A 26,309-nucleotide genomic window follows, 5' to 3' on the forward strand; every position below is an offset into this window, starting at 1 on the left:
CCCCAAAAGATATTTTATTCATGCCTCTGACACAAGACCAGATTGGGATAAAAAAATAAGGTGGTGGCAGAAAAACCTTGAATACATTTATTACAATATCAATAGCAATCTCATATGATTTTTCATTGCCTGGTCTCTTAGAAAGAACAACAGGCAAGATTTACTGGGATATTATCAAGTTCATGAGAGACACAGATTTTTTGCTAAAAGTATAGTTTTTTTTTCTCCAGAATCTCATGCACACTCCAGCCCAGGTGATGGCGGTAATGCGCCTTTAAGCTGGTTTGACAAACGCTTATTACACTGAATAAGAAGAGGATCAGGAAGAAGTTGCAGCGACATACCCGTGCTTCTTCTGCGTTAAACGGCATCCATAAACCTGGTGGGCTTACATCCCGGACAGCCTCGCTCTAGGCCCTTAGGAATGAGGAGAACGACGTTGTCTTGAGTTGAACACGTAACCTCCACTGCAAGTGTAGTTGCCTGTCTGTGCTCTGCATTATTATGTTTAATTTATAAAGGTAAGACTTATTTACTTGTATGTCTCCACCGTTTGTTAGCGGTGAAACCAGCTAGCAGCTAACAAGCTAACACCAGTCTTCAGAAGCCAAAGTTGGCAGCAGTTCAGACTGTACCCTTACCAACAGTCGTTTGCCAGTCAGTGTCTCAACCAGGTGCTCCGTCTGCTCTAATGATATAACGTCTCATCACCTCCACGGAGAACCTGCCCCAGAAGGATGGCTTAAAAAAGCTGCCTTCTTGTCCTTCACAAAAACTGACCAAAGTCAACTAGCCTAAAATAGCCGCCTGTGTGAAGTTAGCACGAGTTAAAATATAAACTTCCGGTCAAAACTTCTGTAATACGTGGGGGAATTGTTCGGGCTCATTGCTTTCCAAGGGATAATTTTATTATTATTTTATTATTACTTAAGCCGAGGAATAAGTAGAATTAAAATGTTGAGCATTAATGAAGCTTTGACACCCTTTTGTTTTGCTGGAGCTGCTGCATTTATATGTATGACTGCGGTCTTAGCATAAGGTATGTTTGTGAATCGTTGTCCTGTAATCCATGTCATCAGTGAGTAAAAAAGAGAACATTACAACTAATGCATAAAGGAATTTAGATCAAGACTGTTGCTCTGTGTTGTGGGAAACTTGGCTGTATAATGGGGATACATTTACATAAGTGGATTCACGGTCATGTAGGGCTTGTTGTTGAAACACAAGTTGTCTATATACACATGTAAAACTCCTGAAGGGATCAAATATATATCCCTAGTAGTATTTACCGAGAAATATCATATACACTATAACTTGCTGGACTAGATACTAGAGTATTTACACACACACTGGATGATTTGGCCAGAACGTTAGACCACACGCACCATTCATAGGAAACAACATGACATTTCTCAAAAACTTTTTTCTACTCATTCATTCTTTTAATGGATTTTGGTTAACATTTTTAGTTTTAATAATTTTCTCCAAATAAGACCAGGTTTCCTCCAAAAAGTTTGCCAATTATCTACAAAGCCCACACCATTTCAACAGCATGCGGTTAAAAGTCATTTATGTGGAGTAGTAGGCAGGTTGCTTTTCAGATTACTAAAACATTACAAACTTTACCTCAGATGACGGAAGTTAACTTTGTAAGCAGCTAGTTCTTAGTGCCGTCAGAGTTCAGTGTGGTCACTCCTCCAGTTGAAGGTCAGAGGTCAGGCTTGCTCAGCCTGACTCCAAATCCCCAAGATGGAGAGAGAGAACACTTCCATTTCAGTAGTTATTGCTGCTCCCTTTATTTCTATTAGACATTTTCTTATGTGAAGTAACTTACAAAACATTGACACACGTTTCCATTATTTAAAAAACTGTCCAAGTCAATGTTGTAAATATTGTGTATTATGTGTTCAGCAACAAATGGTATCTATTTCACTTCTGTCCCTCCTGGAAGATGGATCCCTATGTGGAACATGTGGTTCTGTCTGAGGTTTCTGCGTTATTTTCCCTCTTAATATAATATTTGAACAGGGGGCGCGCACACTCCAGGGGGGGCGCAATGTCACAGACATGCTAGGGGCTGGACTGACACAAACAAATCAAATACTGTTGCGTTCCTGATCCACCAATCAAAAGAGGAGTGTTATCATTTGAACGCAAGTTGCACGTACGCTTTTGAGTAGAAAAGTAACTGCAGGCATGGTCAGCGCTCACCCTCACTGATATGACACCTAACCAGCTTTGGGGGGGCCCGGCTTGCAAAAGTTTGAGAATCCCTGCTGTGGACAATCTACAGGTATGCTCTCAAATCGGCTCTTCAAGATTTTCTTTGGTAATACTAGGGTGCCAGGCGGAGAATTCAGATTCAGGACTGACAGGAGCTGTTAAGCTGCCTACAGGTTTACCTGAGGGAGAAATATTTCAAGTTTAAACCACATGAGTGCTTTCAATGCTAAGGATAGATAACCCATTCTAAGTCACTCTCAGTACTAATTTTAAACTGCACTAAGCCCCCATGTCACAAAAAGTATGAAAGGTGCTGATAAAAAATGGATCCAATTCAAGAAATAATGATAAATTGAAAGTGAAAATATATGTTAGTTGCAACAATAGACTAAAATATAATCAATAGGTCCTGCATGTATTTGGAGTTGATACTGTATTTAAATACTGTGTTTTTTTTTGTCTCACCCCACAGTCTGGGTGAACCTCACAGCAGCAGAAAGGAGGAGAAGAGAGGGAAGATCATGCAGCGTATTCTGACTCCTGGGACACTGTTGCATATGGCAGCAGTGCGCCCACTGCTGGTTGACATCACTCTTCCTAAGCCAGCAGTAGCATTGTGCTGCTGTGCTCTCCGTCTGATACCAAGACCATCTGCAGGCCAACACTGGCTCTCAACATCAGCCTCCAGCAGGGAGGAACATCAGCCAAAACACCAGCCACCACAGGAGGAGACTCAGTCCCAAAAGGTTCAGAGAGGGGAGGCTGGTCCTGATGCTGCAGAGGTGGATCCCCTGCAGGACAAGTCCATCGGCCTCTTCCAGAGGTTTAAGAGGACCTTCAAACAATATGGGAAGGTGATGATCCCTGTACATCTAGTGACGTCCTCGGTCTGGTTTGGAACCTTCTATTACGCTGCTATGAAGTGAGTTTACTTTTGTTCTTAGTTTCTGGCTTTGTGTTTGACAGGATTTTATTTGTAGGGTTTTCTTTGTAGGTCCCCCAGTTGGAGGATAATATCATATTGTTTAGAACACAGTATAGCATTAGTCAGAAGTATAATTCCTGGTCAAAGTAATTGCCATCTCTGAATTTCAAGAAAGTTATTAATTTGAAAAATGAACAAACTTTGTCTAACCCCTACATATATATTTTTATATTCTTTATTTTTTTACTGTTGTTTTCAAAAACATACATCAATTTTCTTTCTTCTGCTGTCCACCTTTTTCAAAATTAGGTAACTTTGTACATTTTGGGAGAGGTATAGTGTGTACATGTGGACAATAAGTACAGATCAAAAGAGAAATACAAATACATGAATAAAAACAACCCCCCAAAAAACAACAACATGTTAAGGTGTAACTTGAGAGAGAATGGGATAGAGGTCGATGAGGCTTGCTAAATCAAGTCAACATTACAGGGTCATTCATTCAGTACCTTCACAAAATCTGGCCCTGAAGGGGACTTATTATGCCCATTTTACCGCAAGTTGAAATAGTTCCTTGGGGTCTTAACATTTTTTGGGTCAAAATACCACAAGAATTATTTAAAACAGCACCCTTTTTACCCTGTCTAAAACCGCCCTCCTCAGATTTATCTGTTTTGGATTGCACTAGTCAAGTCTGGACTTAAATCCGATTGAGATGCTGTGGCATGACCTTAAACAAGCCGGTTATACAAAAAAAACCTACAATCTGGCTGGATTAAAACTGTTCTGCAAAGAAGAGGGGGCCAAAATTCCTCCACAGCGATGTGAAAGACTAATTGCCAGTTATCGCAAATGCTTGATTGCAGTTGTTGCCACCAAGGGTGGCACAAACAGTTATTAGGTTTAGGGGGCAATTACTTTTCACAAAGGACCAGGGAAGGTTTGGAAAGCTTTTTTCCCTTAATACGTGAAATCATGATTTAAAAAAATGCATTTTGTATTTACTTGAGTTATCTTTGTCCTATATAAAAATTAGTTTGATCTGAATTATTTAAGTGTGACAAATATGCCGAAAATTAAAAATTTGGAAGGGGGCAAATACTTTGTCACAGCACTGTATAGGGGAGAGGCGGTGGACAAGTGGCAGAAACTTGTACTATGGGTATAAAAGGTCTCTGGTTAGTCTCTGGTTCGACTCCACGGAGAAACAACAAAAAGACTAACCTGGATTGATCTGTCCAAAAATCCAAGAGGATTCTCCCTACCATGTCAATTGCCCCTGAGCAAGGCACCTTACTCCCCCAACATCTGCTCCCCGTGCGCCGTACATGACTGCTCTGTGTGTCCTTCACCAGATGGGTTAAAAGCAGAGGTTAAATTTCCCTACCTGCATGAGTGTGCCTGTGCATGTCTGTGTATGGGACAAATAAATATATCTTAATCTGAATCTTAATCTATCAATAGTCCATTTCATTCGGCTTGAATCCAAGTTCATAAGCACACCACTGAAGTATTTGCAGTTTATGATCTGCAAATACTTTGATCCTTTTAATGTATTGTGTTTTTTTTTTTTTTATTAGAATTTGATCCATGGAGTTTGCACATTGTCTCAGTTTTCCCATATTTGTATGGCCAATGCTACATGATTTTGGGGATCCCCTATGATGGAGAGTTCAATGTCTTTCAATCTGGAACAAAATTTGGGGTATAAACATTAATTAAGGGTTTAGTCTGGGCAGCGTTGAAATAATCCTTGAAATTAGGTAGACCCATTCCTCCTTGCTTCTTTGGGAGATGTATTGCTTTAATTTAACCCTGGGTTTTTTCCCTTGCCGGATAATTGTTGAAATAATTTTATTCAGTTCAGAAAATTGTATTGAGGGAATTTCTCCATGAAGTGCTTGAAATAGGAAGAGATACAGTGGGAGAATGTTTTTTTTTTTTTTTTTTTTTTTTTTTTTTTTTTTACAGAGTCAACTCAGACTTAGGAAAGAAATAGTTCCATCTGTATCATCTTTAAATTTTGCCAGGAGGGGGGCATAATTTATCACTGTCAGTGTTGAGATATTTTTCGGTAAGTGTATTCCTTATTATTTCAATGAACTCCAGGGTTTCCCCCAGCACTATCTTGTTAAGGCGGCCGCCTTAACAAGACTAGGGCCCCGCCTTGACTACCAATGTACTGAAAAAAATATTGGTGATTGGTCCGCTAACGCCAGCATTTCGGAATGGAAACTTCCTGTTCCATTCCCTACATCACAATAAACCAAAATCACAACTACGACTCTATAATTAGTGTGACAAGTGTGTTAAGCCAGCAGCGTTGTCCGGCTGACGGTGGCTGGTTAGAGCACTTACGGCACGTGTGTACGGTCACATACTGTTATAACGAACTTTCATAACGTGGCTAGCGGGCTAACCACCATGCTAACTGCGGTGGGAACAGCGAAAAAACCCGCTGACTTTAATCCCACGGCTCATGACACTCTTTCTCAAACACCGTCAGGTTAGAAGCAAACACTTTAGATCGATACTAACTAACGGTAGTAGTTAGTATCGGGTGTCCCTGCTGACTGTGTGTGGAAGCTGGGGGGAAGCTAGCTGCCTCCGTGTAGCTTCAAGCTGTTGCAGCTGTTGAATTAGCAACGCAGTTTGGAAACAAGACCGGGGAACCGCTGCGTTAAGACACGATAACATAAGCATTATGACCCGCTGGGTGTCACTTTATTCAGCAAAAACTGTCGCGTCATCAACATCCTTTTTCTGTTAGCTGCCATCGTTCACTGTGTGTGAGGAGCCGGGAGGACGTAAATAAACCAGCGTGGACTTCTTCTATATACCTCATGAGGTAGGCTTCTCTAAGCTCGACTTCAGTTGCGCCATCTACTGTTCTGGCGGTGAATTGTTTTCACAACAAAAAGGCTCGTAGAACTATAAATCAAAAAGGGTCCGTCCGCTCCGTGCGTCCGTCAGTCCGCAACGGACTCGGAGTAGCATACATTGGCCTTAAGCTGCGTAAATGTCTAGTAATATCTCGATTTTAATTGGTCCATGAATGATATGTAACGTAAAGGCTTATGTGGCATACCATTTACGTAAAAAAGGCACAAAGAATGATGCTTATTTGCGTACATGTTAAATCATACAGAATCAGGTGCGCATGCGCGAAAACTTTTTTTTTCTTGCCGTCCACAATGAATAGGCGGTTAATTTGAACGGAATCCGACATCACAAACTGTCATCTTCAGAGGCAGCTTGATTTTTCTTAAAAACCGGCTTAAACCCTATTTTGTAGTGTCTGCATGTTTTCCACAACATTTGTACCTACTGTTGTTTATTTATATTGAAATAAACAGTTGTTTATTTCATTCATGCGTACTGGCATCTTTGAGCAAAATACCCCCAAAAATTTTCGCCGCGCCGCGCCAACAGCACCGCCACCTGCTTACCACCTTGACTGACAGATTTACTGGGGGAAACACTGAACTCTGATCCCAGTTAAGATGAATTTTGTCTAATATTTTTTAGAGGCGTAGAGTTAAAAGTAAAAATTTGTGTTTTTTGCAGATTTAGTTTATATCCTGCATCTCTTGGAGATCACTGCCTCGCGCCAAGATGGAGGCATTTTGGAGTCTGTTAAGGTTGTTTTGCAGGCCCTAAAAAATATTTGGCACTAACTCAAATCGAAATGTCTTATACCACTCTGAAGGAAGGCCATCCGGACCGGGTCATTTATTAGCTTAAAGCTTAGAGATAGTGTTGTTCAATTCTTTTTCAGTTACCGCTGCTGTCAATATCTGATTTTGTTCTTCTGATAGAACAGGTAGAGTGAATTGAGAAATTTGCCAATTTGTTGCCTGCACTCTAGATGTGGTTGCGTATACAGAGATTTATAGTCCTTTTAAATGCTCTTTGTATTTCATCTTGTTTATAGTGTATAGATTTAGAAACCCGGTTCCTTATTTTGTATATAGTTCTGTCCGCTTGTGGATTTTCTTGCTTGAAATTTTGCGGATTTTGGGCCTGGCTCATAATATTTCTGTTTTGTAAAAATCATTTTTTTTTTTTCAATTTCCTGTGAGTGTAATATATTTATTTTGTTTCTTACATTCCTTATTTTTATCATTTGTTTTTTGTTCTCTTTTATGCTGTGTCGGAAGATCTTTTAATTCTTTATTAAAGGTTTATTAGTCTTAATTGTTTTTCTTTCTTTTCATGGCCACAGTAAGTTAATTCTCTTCTGAAGTCCCGGACTTCCACATGTACAGATTGAAGTATACAGATTGTTGACGTCAAAGGAATGCTACACTCAACCATCCGTGATAAACATTTAACTATATTTTCCCAAAATACCAAAATCTTAGGGCATTCCCATAGGCAGTGAATCAAAGTTCCCTTTTCAGTCAGACATTTAACACAAACATCTGGGATGTTAGGGGAGATATGTTGGAGTTTTGCAGGGGTTATATGGCTGTTGGGCTTTCAGTGCCATTGCTCTTCCGGTGTGTGCACGCTGGCGCGTCTTGCTGCCGCTACTCACCGGCTGTTCTTATTGTTCTATTGTGTTTAGTAAGCTCATCTGGCTTCTCGGTTAAAAATGTTGGCCGCCAAGTTTATACTTTCGTCGGCACTCGCCTGGAATACATTGTCGATATTCCACCGACCTGTGGCTGGTCTTCTCCAGTACTCGGCTGGCGAGCTCCTCCGGCTCCGTTCCCACCTGTTTGAGCCTCCGCCTGCGGTGCTGCGCCCTCGGGATGTCATTCTCCTGCACCGCCGAAAATACATTCACCTTGGCTCCTGCCGGAACTTCCATACGGACAACTCCAAACCAATAAAATCCTTCTGGTCCTCCACTCGTCGCCCTCCGAGAAACACCAGCTGCCGCCGGGTTGATCCCAGCTTGCACTACTGTCCATAATGACAACTCCACCATCAACTTCGGGCTTCTGAACATCCGCTCTCTCACGAGCAAAGGCCATATTGTCCAGGACTACTTCACCGACCGCAAGTATGACTTTTTCTGTTTGACAGAGACGTGGCAGCAGCCAAATGACTTTTCGCAGCTCAACGACGCTACCCCTCCTGGGTTTGTTTACATCTCGCAACCCCGTGGCTCAGGTCGCGGCGGAGGACTCGCGATAATTCACCGCGAGATTTGGAAAGTGATTCCCGTCTCTGTCCCTGCATCCAGCTCATTTGAGTGCATTGCCTGTAAACTACCTGGCCCTACTCCCACCATTGTGGCCACCGTTTACCGTCCACCTAGCCCCCACTCTGAGTTTTTAAATGACATTGCTGCTCTACTCGCCCATCTCTCCACTCTCTCCCCTAATGTGATTATGCTGGGCGATTTCAACATCCACCTGGACAACACCACTCTCCCCCTCACCTGTGACTTCTCATCCTGCCTCAAGAGCTCTGGTTACCGCATTTTCACTGATTTCCCTACCCACATCAAAGGTCACACACTGGACTTAATATGTTGCGCTGGTCTCACTCCCTCCAACTGCACAGCTGATCCACTCCCCATCACTGACCACTTCCTCCTTTCATTCAATGTCACACTCCGCCTCTCCATGACCAAGCCACCACGTCTCATCTCATTCCGTAATATCAAGGCCATAAATCTTCAAACCCTATCCTCCACCATCGCTTCTATACCGGACCCGGACTACTCCTCCTCCCCTGATGAACTGGTTCTCCACTACAATACCTCGCTCATTCCATTCTCAACTCCCTCGCTCCTGTTAAAACTCGGTCTGTCTCATTCGCCCCTTCTGCCCCTTGGTTCACCCCTGAACTCCGTTCCATCAAGTCCAAAGGACGTCAACTTGAGCGTCTCCACAAAAAGACTGGTCTCACTGTCCACCATGACATGTACAAAAATCATATCTTACAGTATAAGGACTCTATCGCTTCTGCCAAATCCACTTATTATTCCAGTCTTATTTGTTCCAACCGTGGCAACTCCAAGGCACTCTTTTCACTCCTCAACAAAATCCTTCAACCCCCAGATCTCCAGCCCCCCCACCTGTACTCTTCGGACACATGTGACTCCCTTCTTCAGTTTTTTAATCAGAAAGTTATAAAAATTCACCAGCACTTGAGCCCCACTCCCTCACTTGCCCCCTCCTCTGAACCTCTCCCCTACAGTCTGCCATTTTCCTCCTTCTATCTCCCTGATCCCTCTGCTATTTCTGATCTCATCCGTAAATCAAAACCATCCACATGCCAGTTAGATCCCCTACCTACTGCCCTGGTCATATCCTGCCTCCCCTCACTGCTCCCTCTAATTGCTGCTATCATCCACTCCTCTCTCACTACTGGTTCATTTCCCGCACCCCTCAAAACGGCTGCTGTCTCCCCAATCCTCAAAAAACCTGATTCAGATCCCAACAACTTTAATAACCTCCGCCCCATCTCCAACCTATCTTTCATCTCCAAAATACTTGAGAAAATCGTTGCTTCTCAACTCCATTCCCATCTATCTCAAAACGGTTTATATGAACAGTTCCAATCTGGTTTCCGTCCCCGCCATAGCACTGAAACGGCCCTTCTGAAAATCACCAACGACCTCCTTATTGCAGCTGATTCCGGTTTACTATCCATCCTCATCCTCCTTGACCTGAGTGCGGCCTTCGACACAATCTCCCACACCATCCTCCTCAACAGATTATCCTCCATCGGCATCACTGGCATCCCCCTTGACTGGTTCCACTCCTATCTCTCTGACCGCACTCAGTTCATCCAACTCAAATCCTTCCGTTCCCAACCGTCCCCTGTCTCCTCTGGTGTCCCCCAGGGCTCTGTCCTGGGTCCCCTCCTTTTCATTACGTACCTCCTTCCCCTTGGCCTTATTTTCCGTAAATTCAATATTCTTTTTCATTGCTACGCGGATGACACCCAGCTCTACCTCTCCACTAAGCCCAACTCCATTCTTCCTCCCTCATCCTTGACAGATTGCCTTTCTGCACTTCATACCTGGTTCACCTCAAACTTCCTCAAACTTAACAGTGATAAAACCGAAATCCTCTTAGTCGGTGCTAAATCCACTCTACTCAAAGTTGACAGTTTTTCCCTCTCAATTGACAGCTCCATAGTTTCCCCCTCCCCCCAGGTAAAGAGTCTGGGTGTCATCGTCGACGGCTCACTCTCCTTCAAATCTCATATCAACATCACCACCCGCACCGCCTACTTCCATCTCCGTAACATAAATCGCCTCTGTCCCTCCCTCACCCCCCATACCACCTCTATTCTTGTACATAGCCTTGTCACCTCCCGTATCGACTACTGTAATTCTCTCCTCTTTGGTCTCCCCCAGAAATCCCTCCATAAGCTCCAACTGGTCCAGAACTCAGCTGCCCGTATCATCTCCCTCACCCCCTCTTTCCACCACATCACCCCCATCCTACAGCAACTCCACTGGCTTCCAATTCACTTCCGTATCAACTTTAAAATTCTTCTTCAAACTTTTAAAGCCATCCACAACCTTGCCCCTCCTTACCTGTCTGACCTCCTTCACACTGCCACCTCCACCCGCTCCCTCAGATCCTCCTCTTCCATCCATCTAACTGTCCCCTCTGCCCAGCTTACCACCATGGGGAGCAGAGCTTTCAGCCGCTCTGCTCCCAAACTCTGGAACTCACTCCCACCTGACATCCGAAACATTGACTCCTTCCCTCAGTTCAAATCCTCTCTCAAAACCCACTTTTTCAGGATTGCATTCACACTGTAGTTGCCATGCTGTTTTTACTTGCACTTTTAATTTTAATTGTTTTGTTATTTGTTTGCTCCTGTTTTAAATTGTAAAGCGTCCTTGAGTGACATGAAAGGCGCTGTGAAATAAAATGTATTATTATTATTATTATATAAACCCTCATTAACCACTTATACTGAATCAATTTTAACCTTGTGTTAATTGAATTCTTTTGTGCTTTTAAACATGCTCTTCCCCAATCTTCTTCACTAATATTTTCTTGTGTGTCTGTTCTCCACGCATTTAATTTATCTGATGCTGATTCTGTTGAGTACTCCGCTAAAAGGTTATAGAATCTAGATGTATGTTTTTTACCATTCAAATTTTTAATCACCGTTTCCTCAATCGATAGCGGGGTCGTGGCCATGAATGTCTCAGATTTTGATTCTATAAAACTTCTTAATTGCAAATATTTGAAAAAATCTGAGAAGGGTACCTTCAAAATAAAGGTCAGAAACGGTCCCAATTCCTTTCTCTGCCCATAACTTGAATCCCCCATCCAATCTGCCAGGTTTGAATTGTCTGTTGCCCCAGATAGGAGTAAATTGTGACAAAGTTAATGTTTCATCAACAAAGTTATGTGCTGCATACCACACTGATATTGTATTTTTAACCACAGGGGTTCTTATCTGTTTTTTTTTCAGCGTCTTGATATCTGAGGAATATAAATACTGCTTTATGGGCAGATCTGACACTGATTTTTCTTCAATATTTACCCAAGTAGGTGGTGTGGATGAAGAAAAATAGTACATTGCAGAACTAAATTGAGTAGCCCAATAATACCGTTTCAGGTTTGGGACCCGAAGTCCTCCCCTTTCATAGGGTAAATATAGTAACTTGGGCCGGATTCTACTGTTCCAAATGAACTGGCTAAATATACTATCAGTTTTTTTTATAGAAGTTGCTTGGTAATGGAAGCGGGAGTGCTTGGAAAATATATATAAATTTGGGTATAATAGACATTTTTATAAGATTTATATGACCAATCATTGATTTCGGCATTTTAGACCACCGGTCCAACTTTTCTGTCACTTCGTCTACGAGAGGGTTATAGTTTATAGGGACAATGTCGCCAAGTTTTGGGGCAATCTTAATACCCAGATATTTAAATCCATCTTGGGTGGTAATAAATGGTGTACTTATTTTTGGATTGCGTCTTTCTTCTTCATTTAGGAATAACAATACTGACTTAGATTTGTTTATTCTATATCCAGAAAACTCACCAAAGTTTTCAAGTAAAGTAGTCAAATTTGGAATACTGTTCCTCAGGTTCGTTAAGAAAAAAATTATATCATCAGCATATAATGCTATATGATGTTCTATGTCCCAAATCCTGATGCCGGATATATTCCTACGTGTCCTTACTGCGATCGCGAGAGGTTCTATTGCTAAAGTGAAAAGCAGAGGAGACAAAGGCTAGCCTTGCCTGGTTGAGCGTTGTAAACTGAAAAGTTTAGAAATTGTATTATTAGTCAATATTTCTGCTGTTGGGTTTGTATATAGTAATTTAATCCATTTGAGAAATGTTTCTCCTAAACCATATCTAGGCAGCAGATCAAAAAGTTATTTCCATTCTATTCTATCGAATGCTTGGCTAGCATCAACTGACAACATTGCAGTGTCTTTGGCATTGTTTTTCTCAAACAGTACATTTAAAACTCCCCTGATGTTATGAAAGCCTTGCCATTGTAATATAAAACCATTCTGATCATTACTAACCAATTGAGGAAGATATTGTTCTAATCTTTTAGAGTGCTTTGCATAATATTTTTGTATCACATCCCATTAAACTAATGGGCCTGAAAGATGAACAACTGGTTGGTGATTTGTCAGGTTTTAGTATCACAGTTATCATAGCTAATTTTAGCGATGGTGGAAGAGTTCCTGTTAAACATATCTAATAAAGGTTGCGCAAGTTTCTGTTTAAACTTCTTATAAAATTCTATAGGTACAGTGCCTTGCATAAGTATTCACCCCCTTTGGACTTTTCTATATTTTGTCATGGTATAACCACAGATTAAAATTTATTTCATCGTTTATGTAATGGACCAACACAAAATAGTGCATCATTTGGAAGTGGGGGGAAATATTACATGGATTTCACAATTATTTACAAATAAAAATCTGAAAAGTGTTGAGTGCATATGTATTCACCCCCTTTACCGTGAAACCCCTAACAAAGATCTGGTGCGACCAATTGCATTCACAAGTCACATTTGCAAGTCACATAATTAGTAAATAGGGTCCACCTGTCTGCAATTTAATCTCAGTATAAATACACCTGTTCTGTGACGGACTCAATGAACGCACTTATAGGGTAACTTGGAGAGGGTCTGTGTCTGAACCTTGTTCCCTCACTACTGGGGTCCCTCAAGGTTCTGTCCTAGGTCCTCTCCTCTTCTCTTTGTACACCAACTCCCTCGGCTCTGTCATTCACTCACATGGCTTTTCCTACCATAGCTATGCTGATGACACCCAACTAATCCTGTCTTTTCCCCTAGATTACTGTAACTCGCTCCTGGCAGGTCTACCTGCTACTGCCATCCGACCTTTGCAGCTCATCCAGAATGCAGCAGCTCGACTGGTTTTTAACCAACCTAAATTCACTCACACTACTCCTCTCCTCCGCTCCCTTCACTGGTTACCAGTGGCTGCTCGCATCCGGTTCAAAACACTAGTACTTGCGTACCATGCTGTGAACGGATCCGGTCCAGTCTACATCCAGGACATGGTCAAACGTTACACCCCACCCCGTTCACTCCGCTCTGCTTCGGCCAATCAGCTCGTTGCTCCCTCACTGCGAGCTCAACAATCATCAAAAACACGACTGTTTTCCGTCCTGGCTCCTAAATGGTGGAATGAGCTCCCCATTGACATCCGGACATCAGAAAGTCTACACATCTTCCGCCGAAAACTAAAAACATACCTCTTCCGACTTTACCTTGAATGAAAAAAAAAAAAAACACTAACAACTTTTGAAACTAACACTTTACTAGCACTTAAATGGCACTTACTTATAGCACTTTGTAGTTTTGCTTTATTTGAAGAAATTGTATTTTCTTGATTCTTGTCGTCCTTGGTATGTACCCTCGGGTTTGAATGCACTTATTGTAAGTCGCTTTGGATAAAAGCGTCAGCTAAATGAAATGTAATGTAATGTAATGGACTCAGAGTTTGTTGGAGATCATTACTGAACAAACAGCATCATGAAGACCAAGGGGCTCACCAAACAGGTCAGGGATAAAGTTGTGGAGAAATATGAAGCAGGGTTAGGTTATAAAAAAATATCCAGAGCTTTGAACATCTCTCTGAGCACCATAAAATCCATCATAAGAAAATGGAAAGAATATGGCACAACCGCAAACCTACCAAGAGGAGGCCGTCCACCCAAACTGAAGAGTCGGACAAGGAGAAAATTAATCAGAAGCAACCAGGAGGCCCATGGTTATTCTGGAGGAGTTGCAGAGATCCACAGCTGAGGTTGTAGAATCTGTCCACAGGACAACTATTAGTCGTCTACTCCACAAATCTGGCCTTTATGGAAGAGTGGCAAGAAGAAAGCCATTGTTGAAAGGGATCCATAAAAAATCCAGTTTGGAGTTTGCCAGAAGCCATGTGGGAGACACGGCAAACATGTGGAAGAAGGTGCTCTGGTCAGATGAGACCAAAATTGAACTTTTTGGCTTCAATGCAAAACGCTATGTGTGGCGAAAACCCATCACTGCCCATCACCCTGAGCACACCATCCCAACAGTGAAACATGGTGGTGGTAGCATCATGCTGTGGGGATGCTTCTCTTCAGCAGGTACAGGGAAACTGGTCAGAATAGAGGGAAAGATGGATGGAGCCTAATACAGGGAAATCCTTGAAGAAAATCTGATGCAGTCTGCAAAAGACTTGAGACTGGGGCGGAGGTTCATCTTCCAGCAGGACAATGACCCTAAACATACAGCCAGAGCTACAAAGGAATGGTTTGGATTAAAGAATGTTAATGTCTTAAAATGGCCCAGTCAAAGCCCAGACCTAAATCCAATAGAGAATCTATGGCAAGACTTGAAGATTGCGGTTCACAGACGATCTCCATCCAATCTGACTGAGCTTCATCTTTTTTGCCAAGAAGAATGGACAAACCTTTCCATCTCTAGATGTACAAAGCTGGTAGAGACATACCCCAAAAGACTTGCAGCTGTAATTGCAGCGAAAGGGGGTTCTACCAAGTATTGACACAGGGGGGTGAATACTTATGCACCCAACAGATGTCAACTTTTTTGTTCTCATTATTGTTTGTGTCACAATAAAATTTATTTTGCACCTCCAAAGTACTATGCATGTTTTGTTGATCAAACGGGGAAAAAGTTTATTTAAGTCTATTTGAATTCCAGTTAGTAACAGTACATAATGGGAAAAAGTCCAAGGGGGTGAATACTTATGCAAGGCACTGTATCCCGTCAGGACAAGGTGCTTTCCCACTGTTCATACTGCTCATGGCGTCATAAAGATCTTCAACTGTTAATGTCCCGTCCAGTGCTTCCTTTTCATCTTCAGATAAGCTCTGGAACTGTAGCTGATCGAGAAATGCTTGTTGTGTAGCTCCTGCATATTCTGATTTGTACAATAGTTCATAAAAGTTTCTGAAGGTAGCATTCATTTCAATTGGGTCTGTTGTTAAATCGCCTGACGTTGTCTTTATACTGTTAATTGTTCTTTCGGCTTGCATTTTCTTAACCCCCCAAGCCAATAGTTTGCTTGGCTTTTCACCCTGATCATAGTATGCTTGCTTGGTCCATAAGAGATTTTTAGCAACCTTGTCAGTTGTGAGTTTATTGTATTCAGCTCTCATTACAGTTAATTGTTGCTGTTTGTCCTCGTCATTATTCTCATAAAGATCTAATTCAAGTATTTTAATCTGTCCTTCCAATGTTTGCATTTCCTTTTTATTATTTTTATTCTTCGAGCTTGTATATTTAATAATTTCTCCCCTTATATATGCCTTGAATGTTTCCCACCTTACACTTTTTGTTTGGATTTTTTTCTCTCCATACATCGACTAGCCTTAAATCTTTTATGAATTCAGTTAGTTTTTTCCTTGTCTGTACGTGCGAGGTATCAGTTCCAGTAAGTCGATCCATTACTGGGTCTAACGTACAATTAAAGTCCCCCCTGAAAATATAGAGACCTTCTAAGGTAGACACAGTCAACAGTAATTTTTCAAAAAGGACGGCATGTCCTCGTTAGGACCATAAATATTAATTAGATTAACTTTATGTGACATAATGTTTCCTTGTGCAATCACATATCTACCAGTTGGATCTTGAATAGTTTGAGTAATTTGGAATGGAACGGACTTGTGTACGAGGATAGCAACACCTCAAGCATAATTATTATAAGAAGAGAAAATCACTTGGCCTGGCCATCATTTTTTAAACAAGGTATATCAGAGGCCATCAAATGGGTTTCTTGTAAGAAAACAATTTTAGACCTGAGATGTTTCAACCTATTTATAACTTGTTTCAATTTAGTCAATTTTCTAAGCCCCCTAACATTCCAACTAGTGATCTTAATTTCGGAATTATTCACCGAAATAGTTTTTTGTCATCGATAACATCTTCTGACATCCTGGTGAGGTTGTAAAAGTTGCTGATTCTGCCAAAACCATACACAAAAATATAACACACATTGGAGGGGAAGAGAAAAAACACAAGAACAATTAGAACAGTAATAACCAAAACGAGAAAAGATCCAATCCCACCCCCTGGCATTTCCACTGAAATGGCTTCCCACACCCCCTTCAATAAACCAGCTCTGGAGGATGCTGATCCACTAATACTGAGCAGGTAGTCCGCGTGCCCTTGACCCTGGACAGAACAGCCATGAGTCCAAACAACCCTAATGTCTCGTATTTTAACATTAACCCCTTTCTCTGTATTCAGTTAAAGCCAACCCTGTTCGTGAAATAATAAAAAAAAATAAAACGATTGATTACATTAAACAATGCTGTACCAGAAGTAACGTTGGCTTATGTGTTGCACCACAGAAAATAATAAAATAAGATAATTTAGCAAAATTATCCTGATTTAAATTTTTTATCATATTCCCTATTTGAATTTCTGACCCCACCTAAAAGTCTGAACCGATCTTTATTTTTTCAGTATAACATTTAGTAAAACTAACACAAAAGCCTGTCTTCTGTTGTTGCTACACGTTTTTCTGCCTCTCCGATACGCGTTGCATTTGCAGCCACCTCCCGTTCCACGTCTAAAAGTTTACCTTCAATAGCCACAATTGAGTTTGCCACATCGGACAAACTGTTATCAATGTTGTCCAGTTTCGATCCAAAAGCGGAGGGACTTCAGCTCTGCCAGAACATCAGATATATTAGCCATACTGTTAGCTTCAGTAGCCACCGTCGTCACTGCCGGAGAAGTTGTTGCTTCAACGATAGTTGCTTTGCGTGCTCTGGTGAAAATATCGTAGGGTTTCGATTCGGATGATCCTGACATATCAAGAGTTGCTCTGTTTGCTCGAAAATTATCGGTGCATTTGTGGGGTTTTTCTAAAGTTTTAGTTCAGTTGTGTGGAGCTTCCAGGCTACGTCGCCATCTTGTTCCGGTTTTCAAATTGCGTTCATAGCTCTGAAAAGGTCTGCATTAGAAATAAGTATAAAATGATAACTTTGCATCTCTTGTAAGTAAAATTATTTAAAAGAGTGCCATGTTCAAAAAATGGATTAGATTGACCAAAATTATAATTTCAGTATTATCGCGGTAATTACTGATATCCTTACTATATTAATTCCACCAAATTTTAATTTGAAATGATATAAATATATCAATAAAAAATTGAGTTTTTCATTATTCATCAAATGTCAAAAACTTGTTATGTTAAGTACAGACATCATCCTAAAATTAGGGACAAGTCGGGACAAAATATCCGCATTAAACGCAAGCAATTTGGGGACAGCATAAAATTTGATTGATTGATGGATGCTAGCAATTCTTGTCTATGGCCATATATTTCTAACAGCTCTCCTGCTGTTGCAGCCCCCACCAGACCTTCCGCCATGTTTTTACAATACATGGAAAATTCTGCACCTACATCGTGGAGACTTGCTGACTTTGGTTGATGGACAGTATCAAGACTATGTGTTGCTTGTTTTCCCATTAACATTTAGAATAATTTGTTGGGGCTACTATCAAATTTATTTTACATTTTTTTTTGCCCCACCGTATAGTTTAATGTTGGCATCCCCCTCCACAGTACCCACATAAGCGTCCCTTAAGGCAACAACAGGCAGCACACATTCACACTTGGACCAAATGACTGGCATATATGCAAAGCACTTGCTGGAATTAATCAAACACTTCTGCACTGACTCTGAATGAGTCCACATTATTGTGAAAATGCTTGCTATTAATATTCAATAAAAACATTCCAGCTGGGCTTCTCCATGCTAACTTCTCCCAAAGGCTAACAACATCTGCTCGTAACATCGCAAGGTAAATGGTGTCACAAAACCTGACAACCTTTGTCAGGGTTAGGGTTAGAACACCAACTGGTCTGTATTCTTATACAGTGATGTTTTTCGGACTCCGGAATGCGCCAGATACTTTTCAGCTACTCATGAACCGTGTTATTTGTGATTTGTTGGGGTGTGCAGAGGATGATCTGGTGGTTTACTCGGACACAGGTGAATGTCACCTAGAGCGTTTGTGCTTTTCAGCCATTTGCCTTAGACAAGGCTCACTGTTGACCTCGCTACAGCGGGTACGGAAAGTATTCAGACCCCTTTTAAATTTTTCAGTCTTTGATTCATTGCAGCAATTTGCTAAAATCAAAAAAGTTCAGTTTATTTCTCATTAATGTACACAATTTTAGCAAATTTATTAAAAAGGAAACTGAAATATCACATGGTCTATAGTATTCAAACCCTTTGCTCAGTATTGATTAGAAGCACCCTTTGGAGCCAGTACAGCCATGCGTCTTCTTGGGAATGATGCAACAAGTTTTTCACACCTGGATTTGGGGATCCTCTGCCATTCTTCCTTGCAGATCCTCTCCAGTTCCGTCAGGTTGGATGGTGAATGTTGGTGGACAGCCATTTTCAGATCTCTCCAGAGATGCTCAATTGGGTTTAGGTCAGGGCTCTGGCTGGGCCAGTCAAGAATGGTCACAGAGTTGTTCCGAAGCCACTCCTTTGTTATTTTAGCTGTGTGCTTAGGGTCATTGTCTTGTTGGAAGGTGAACCTTCGGCCCAGTCTGAGGTCCAGAGCACTCTCACAGAGGTTTTCTTCCAGGATATCTCTGTACATGTTTCACTGTTGGGATTGTATTGGGCAGGTGATTAGCAGTGCCTGGTTTTCTCCACATTTACTGCTTAGAATTAATGTCAAAAAGTTCAGTCTTGGTCTCATCAGACCAGAGAATCTTATTTCTGATAGTCTGGGAGTCCTTCATGTGTTTTTCGGCAAACACTATGCGGGCTTTCATATGTCTTGCACTGAGGAGAGGCTACCGTCGGGCCACTCTGCCATAAAGCCCCGACTGTTGAAGGGCTGCAGTGATAGTTGACTTTGTGGAACTTTCTCCCTACTGTATCTCTGGAGCTCAGCCACAGTGATATTTGGGTTCTTCTTTACCTCTCTCAACAAGGCTCTTCTCCCACGATTGCTCAGTTTTGCTGGACGGCCAGGTCTAGGAAGATTGGGGAGGCCACTGTGCTCTTAAGAAGCTTGGGTGCTGCAGAAATTATTTTGTAACCTTGGCCAGATCTGTGCCTTGCCACAATTCTGTCTCTGAGCTCCTTGGGCTGTTCCTTCGACCTCATGATTCTAATTTGCTCTGACAAGCATTGTGAGCTGTAAGGTCTTATATAGACAGGTGTGTGCCTTTCCTAATCAAGTCCAATCAGTTTAATTAAACACAGCTGGACTCCAATGTAGGAGTAGAACCCTCTCAAGGAGGATCAGAAGAAATGGACAGCATGTGAGTTAAATATGAGTGTCACAGCATAGGGTCTGAATACTTATGTCCATGTGATATTTCAGTTTTTCTTTTTTATTAAATTTAAAGGGGTCTGAATACTTTCCTTAACCACTGTAAGTCTGAGTTTGCAAGGTCAACTGTGACCTAGCTCAGCCTAGTGACTCAATGGAAAATTACAGGGTTTAGAGCAGTTTAATCTTGACAACCAAAAAAGAGCTAATGCCCTTTCTCTGTTATGTACAGTGGATAGAAAAAGTCTACACACCCCTGTTAAACTGCAAGGTTTTTGTGATGTAGACAAATGAAACAAAGATTAAAGATGAAACCTTTAACATGAACAATTCAATTGAAAAAATAAACTGAGATCTTTTTGGGGAAAGATAAAAATAAAATAATGTGGTTGCATACGTGTGCACACCCTCTTATAACTGTGGTTGTGGCTGTATTCAAAATTAACCAATCACATTCAAACTCATGTTAAATAGTAGTCAGTGCACACCTGCCATAATTTACAGTGACTCTGATTAATCCCATATAAAGTCCAGCTGTTCTTGTAGGATTTTCCTGACATTCTCTTAGTTGCAACTTACAGCAAGAGCCATGGTCCGCAGAGAGCTTCCTAAGCATCTGAGGGATCTCATTGTTGAAAGGTATCGGTCAGGAGAAGGGTACAAAATAATTTCCAAGGCATTAGATAAACCATGGAACACAGTGAAGACAGCCATCATCAAGTGGATACAATATGGTACAACAGTGACATTTCCAAGAATGGGACATCCCTCCACAAGTGGTGAAAAGACAAGAAGAAAACTGGTCAGGGAGGCTTCCAAGAGGCCGACAGCATCATTAAAGAAGCTGCAGGAGATTCTGGAAAGGACTGGCTGTGTACTACATGTATCTTTCGGCTAAGGGTGGCAAGACAGATCCCTTTCTTACCAAGAAAAACTTCCAAGCCCAGCTAAATTTAGCAAAAACATACATGAAGTCTCCAAAAAGCATGTTGGAAAATTTGTTTAAGGTCTGATGAAACCAAGGTTGAACATTTTGGCCATAATTCCAAAAGGTATGTTTGGTGCAAAAACAACACTGCACATCACCCAAAGAACGTCATACCCACAGTGAAGCATGGTGGTGGCAGCATCATGCTTTGGGGCTGTTTTACTTCAGCTGGAACAGGGGCCTTAGTCAAGGTGCAGGGAATTATGAACAGTTCCAAATACCGGTCAGTTTTGGCACAAAATATTCAGGCTTCTGTTAGAAAGCTGAAGATGAAGATTCACCTATCAGCACGACAACGACCCAAAGCACACATCCAGATCAACAAAAGCATGGCTTCACCAGAAGAAGATTAATCTTTTGGATTGGCCCAGCCAGACCCCAGACCAGATTCCAATTGAACATCTGTGGGGTGATGGAGATGCCCTAGCAATCTGACAGATTTGGAGCCCTTTTGCAAAGAAGAGTGGGCAAATATTGGCAAGTCAAGATCTGCTATGCTAATAGACTCCTACCTTAGAAGACTGAGTGCTGTAATAAAATCAAAAGGTGCCTCAACAAAGTGTTAGGTTAAGGGTGTGCACACTTATGCAACCAGGTTATTGTAAGTTTTTTATTTTTTTATTTCCGCCTAAAAGATTTCAGTTTGTTTTTTCAACTGAATTGTTCACGTTAAAGGTCACATTAAAGGTGGAAAAAGTTCGGACAGGATTCTTCTTTGTTTGATTTGTTTACATCACAAAATCTTGCATTTTAACAGGGGTGTGTAGACTTTTTATATCCACTGTATATAATATGGTTGTTGGTTTTGGTGTGAGGAAAGACAGAGAAGAGCGGGGACACACAGACACACCACACACTCCCACAGACAGAAGTTCCCTCCTGCAGATAATGATGGAGCACAGTGTTTTAACTTCACTGTTGCAGAATAAGTGATGACCAGTTTATCCAGGTAAATTATATGAATTCATCAGATTTTTATAAATATCAGTTCAAAGTGTGATGATTAAAAAACATCGGTGTAGCAGTCACTTGTTGACCAGTGGAGTGATGTGCCTCAGTGGAGTGGTGCTGATTAAAGATGAGATACAAACTTTGCTGATCCAAACACCGGAAAAATGTTGTTACAGCATTTGGGAGTTCAGAATGAGGTAGACACAGGAAGAAAGAAATAGAAAAGGCAATAGAAAAAAAAAATTTAAATAAAAAATAAAATCTTATGTACATTATATACACTTTTTCACTGTAGTGGTTTGTAGGAAATGTTATATGTAAATTCTGATGCAACCGTTTGAGAGGATTATTCAACTTTATGGCGTTAGACAACTGAAAAGGATTTGTGTTGTAGTTAGCTACTTAAAGCCCAAACAAGTAATTATTTTCTATTTGTTTCCACTTTCACCTTTCGTAAATACCTTGGTCTAGACAGGAGGTTATTGCATTGTACATAACAACCAACTTAATTCATCTGTCGAAGCATCATGTGAAGGAGCTCCAGGATTTCATGCTATCTAATAAACAAACAACGCCAGGAAGCAGGCCATCATTGACACATTTCAGAGTCTTTGTAAACTTCCAGTAGATAGTGGAAAGGCTATGCTGAATTTCATCATACTCAATGACCAACCAATGCTCGATTTTGTAACCTCCTGGAACAATTAGAGTGAAGGTTTAGTTTGATGTCGAGGAAATATATATATATATATATCAGAGACTGCTTTACTCTGAAATGTACATCAGTGTCATCACAGTTAGCAGCACATAAAGGCGTTAGCTCCATGCCTTTTACAACTGATATTCAAACCTCAGATGTCTTTTAAACATTAGATCACTGTCAACTAAGGCCGTTTTAGTTAATGAACTAGTCTCTGATTACAACATAGATTTATTATCCCCCACTGAGACGTGATTGCATCCTGATGAATATGTCAGTCTAAATGAATCTACTCCCCCCCCCTGTCATATAATTCACAAGTTCCCAGAGAATTTGGGCAAGGAGGTGGAGTTGCTGCTATTTTTAACTCCAGTCTGTCAATTAATCCTAAACCAGACAATCATTTGAATGTCTGGTTCTTAAGGCCGGCGCATGCTTCTGCAACTGCGTCGGTGGCTTTTCACGCAGCTGTTTCGCAGGACTCTATCATTCATGCTTCCCCAAGCTCCCCCAAGCGTTGCGCGTCTTACAAAGCAATTCCCCGCCAGAACATTAGGCGAAGTAATGTTTTTTGTCAAAGACGACCTTAGAGACGCCTTCTTTCTTCTTCGTCGATTGTTTATTTACATAGCCACTGCGGCTCCTCGTAGCCTCTTTCCCGGAGGCGCTCTTGCGCTTGCGGGCCCGTAAAAACGCAGAAGCATGCGCTCTTCCACGCCAATCCAGGAAACACCACGGCCAATCAATTTGCTGTAGTTTACCGTTCTCCCAGGGCTTATACTGAATTTTTAACGGAATTACCTGAGTTTTTATCAAACTTAGTCCTAAAGACCAATAAAATTATTATTGTTGGTGACTTTAATATTCATGTTGACAATAATAAAGATTGCCTTAACGTAGCATTTATTTTGATGTTAGACTCAATTGGTTTCAGTCAGTGTGTACCCCAACCTACTCATGTTTGTAACCACACACTTGACTATTGTACGGTGTCGGAATTGAAAATTGAACAGTACTTCCACACAATCCAGTTCTATCGTCCATAATTTAATAACCTTCCAAATTCAATAACTGAATATATGCCACTAATAAAAAACTCATTTTCTAGATGTTTACCTGATAGTGCTGTAGCTAAATTTAAAGAAATAATTTCAATTACATTTAAACCCGTATTATCCGTAGAAATAAAGAACAAATTCTTTAAAAACCCTACCCATTACTTAGACAGCTTCTCTCTGATCACCCGTGATCAGTTTACCAAAATAATCTCAGGTTCTTAACCAACAACCTGTATCGGCTGTGTGAGTTTCTCCAGGAAAATAATGTATGAAGACTTTCAGTCTGGGTTTAGATCCAATCACAGTACAGAGACAGCCTTGGCAAAAGTCACTAATGACCTTTTAATAGCCTCAGATCAGGGACTTGTGTCTGTCCTCGTTTTGTTAGATCTCAGTGCAGCATTCGACACAATTGACCATCAAATTTTATTACAAAGACTCAAACAGTTAATTAACATTAATGGTACCGCCCTTAACTGGTTTAAATCATATTTTTCTGATTGCTCCCAATTCGTGCAAATTAATGATGAGTCATCTGTGCGCACCAAAGTTAACCATGGTGTTCCACAGGGCTCTGTGCTCGGCCCAATTTTATTCTCATTATATATGTTTCCACTAGGAAACATTATCAGGACACACTCTGTAAATTTCAACTGCTATGTGGATGACACCCAGTTATACTTGTCAATAAAACCTGAACAAAGTAAAATTTCGAGCATGTGTCAAGAACATAAAAACCTGGATGACCTGCAATTTTCTCTCATTAAACTCAGCCAAAATCGAGGTTATAATACTTGGCCCCAAACACCTTAGAGATACATTATCTAATGATATAGCTGCGCTAGACGACCTTGCCCTTGCTTCCAATGAAACAGTCAGGAACTTGGGAGTGATCTTCGATCCTGATTTATCCTTTAATAGTCACTTAAAACAAATTTCTAGGATCGCCTTTTTCCAATATCTCAAAAATTAGACATGTCATTTCGCAAAAAGATGCAGAAAAACTGGCATGCCATGTTGAGGTTATCCATCGGGATGATTTCCCTCATCAATGCTGCTAAAAACTTTAATCTGAATGATGTTTTCCTACACCCGGCATCTATTGCACTTCTGTCCGTCCTGGGAGAGGGATCCCTCACATTTGGCTCTCTGAGGTTTCTATGTATTTTTACCCTGTTAAAAGGGTTTTTAGTAGTTTTTCCTTACTCTTGCTGAGGGTTAAGGACAGAGGATGTCACACCCTGTTAAAGCCCTATGACACGAATTGTAATTTGTGAATATGAGCTATACAAATAAAATTTGATTGATTGAGATGTGAGCCCCATGTATTTATAAGTCTAACTGTTTACAGGGTGAACTCGGATACGTATGTACTACAGAGCCTGTGGCTTCAAGTAAAAAAGTGCTGGGCGTCACATACCAACAGTTTAATCTTGGTCTCTATTAAAGGGATAATTCAACCAGATAAAATTCACTCGATCTAATCGCCGAGGATTGCGTTAAGTGTTTGAGTCCACAAAACACTTTAGGAGTCTCAGAGGTAAACAGTGTTGCAGCAATATCCAATTTAATTGAATAAATTAGTGATCAAAGCTTCAGACGTAATGAAACAATAGAAATGTATATCATGCCTCCATACTGCTCATGTGATTTCAAGTGTCCAAAAGCCCCCCACATTCATATTCGACTCAAAACAAGCTCTTTTCAAGCATGTTTTAAGCCTTAAAGTCTACAAGAAGTGGCCAAGGTAGTGGATGTTGGCATCCCTGAATGCACTTCGTCGTAAGATATCAGTGGACATTTATAAACAACAACAATTTAAAAAAGTGTTTGGGCTTGCAGACACTTGGATATTACGACACAAGCAGTAGGGAGGAATGTTAAATTTTTTTTGGTTTTACTACGTCTGAAACTTTAGTCACTAATTTCTTCAGTTGCATTGGATCATGCTCTAAAAAAGTTTAACCCTGAGACTCCTTAAGTCTTTTCAGGACTCTAACATTTAAATTTCTGGGTGAACTATCCCTTTTAAAGGGCTGCTAAATGACTGGAAGATTCCGCTGGTTAAAGTACATGTGATTCAGCAAGACAACGCAAATAACATGAAGAAGGCGATGGCAGAGAAGTCAGTCCACAGTCTGGGTTGTTTAGCGCACACATTGCAGCTCATTCTGAAAGAGGGGCTTCTTTCAAAACGTTGTGTTGGCCCAAGACTATATCACCCCTTGGCCCTACTCCTAACCCTTGTTTTTGAGGGTTATCTTGCGCTTGAAACAGAATCACAAGGGGTAGTGGTTGAAATATATCCCTACGAATTTGGACAGCCTTCAAGAAGCCGTTAAATCCTCTGTAGTTGTCAAGGAAACTCAACAAGTCATCAATAGGCGTCGATGTTAACAGACAAGACAATTTTTCATGTCATTGTAATAACATTGTCGAGATCTTAAATAGCCCAATGCTATTGTATGCAGGTACCAAAGTGACAAACCTATAACAATCCAAATAACATTGATGATAATGCAGGTGAATCAATGCCATTTTGAAATTATAGGCTTGGCTATGTTTTGCCTTTTATTTTGTTAGGGTTCGAGGCCTGAAGAGTCAGAACCCTATTTCTTTTACCCCGGGTTGTTATTTTTTATTTGTACACCTCCGCGTCGGCAAAAATTCCTTTGAGCTGGAATGAGCTAGTAATACGAAACTTGGCACAAG

At 40.9% G+C, this 26,309-nt stretch overlaps 1 protein-coding gene across 3 annotated transcripts in view; it reads left to right on the forward strand.

Annotated features, from left to right (window-relative positions):
- Positions 1-315: 315 nt before the first annotated feature.
- Positions 316-26,309, forward strand: part of fam210ab (family with sequence similarity 210 member Ab) — a 31,579-nt gene continuing 5,585 nt past the window's right edge. Inside the window, exons 1-2 of one of the 3 annotated variants that reach the window (XM_062398906.1) lie at positions 316-382; positions 2,696-3,145. In XM_062398906.1, coding sequence (XP_062254890.1) covers positions 2,745-3,145 — 401 coding nt within the window. In that variant the 5' untranslated portion in view covers positions 316-382; positions 2,696-2,744. The other 2 variants (XM_062398903.1, XM_062398905.1) reach the window with 2 other exon arrangements.

The sequence above is a fragment of the Platichthys flesus genome, chromosome 11 (assembly GCF_949316205.1).
Source record: "Platichthys flesus chromosome 11, fPlaFle2.1, whole genome shotgun sequence".
In the NCBI taxonomy this organism is placed as follows: Eukaryota; Metazoa; Chordata; class Actinopteri; order Pleuronectiformes; family Pleuronectidae; genus Platichthys; species Platichthys flesus.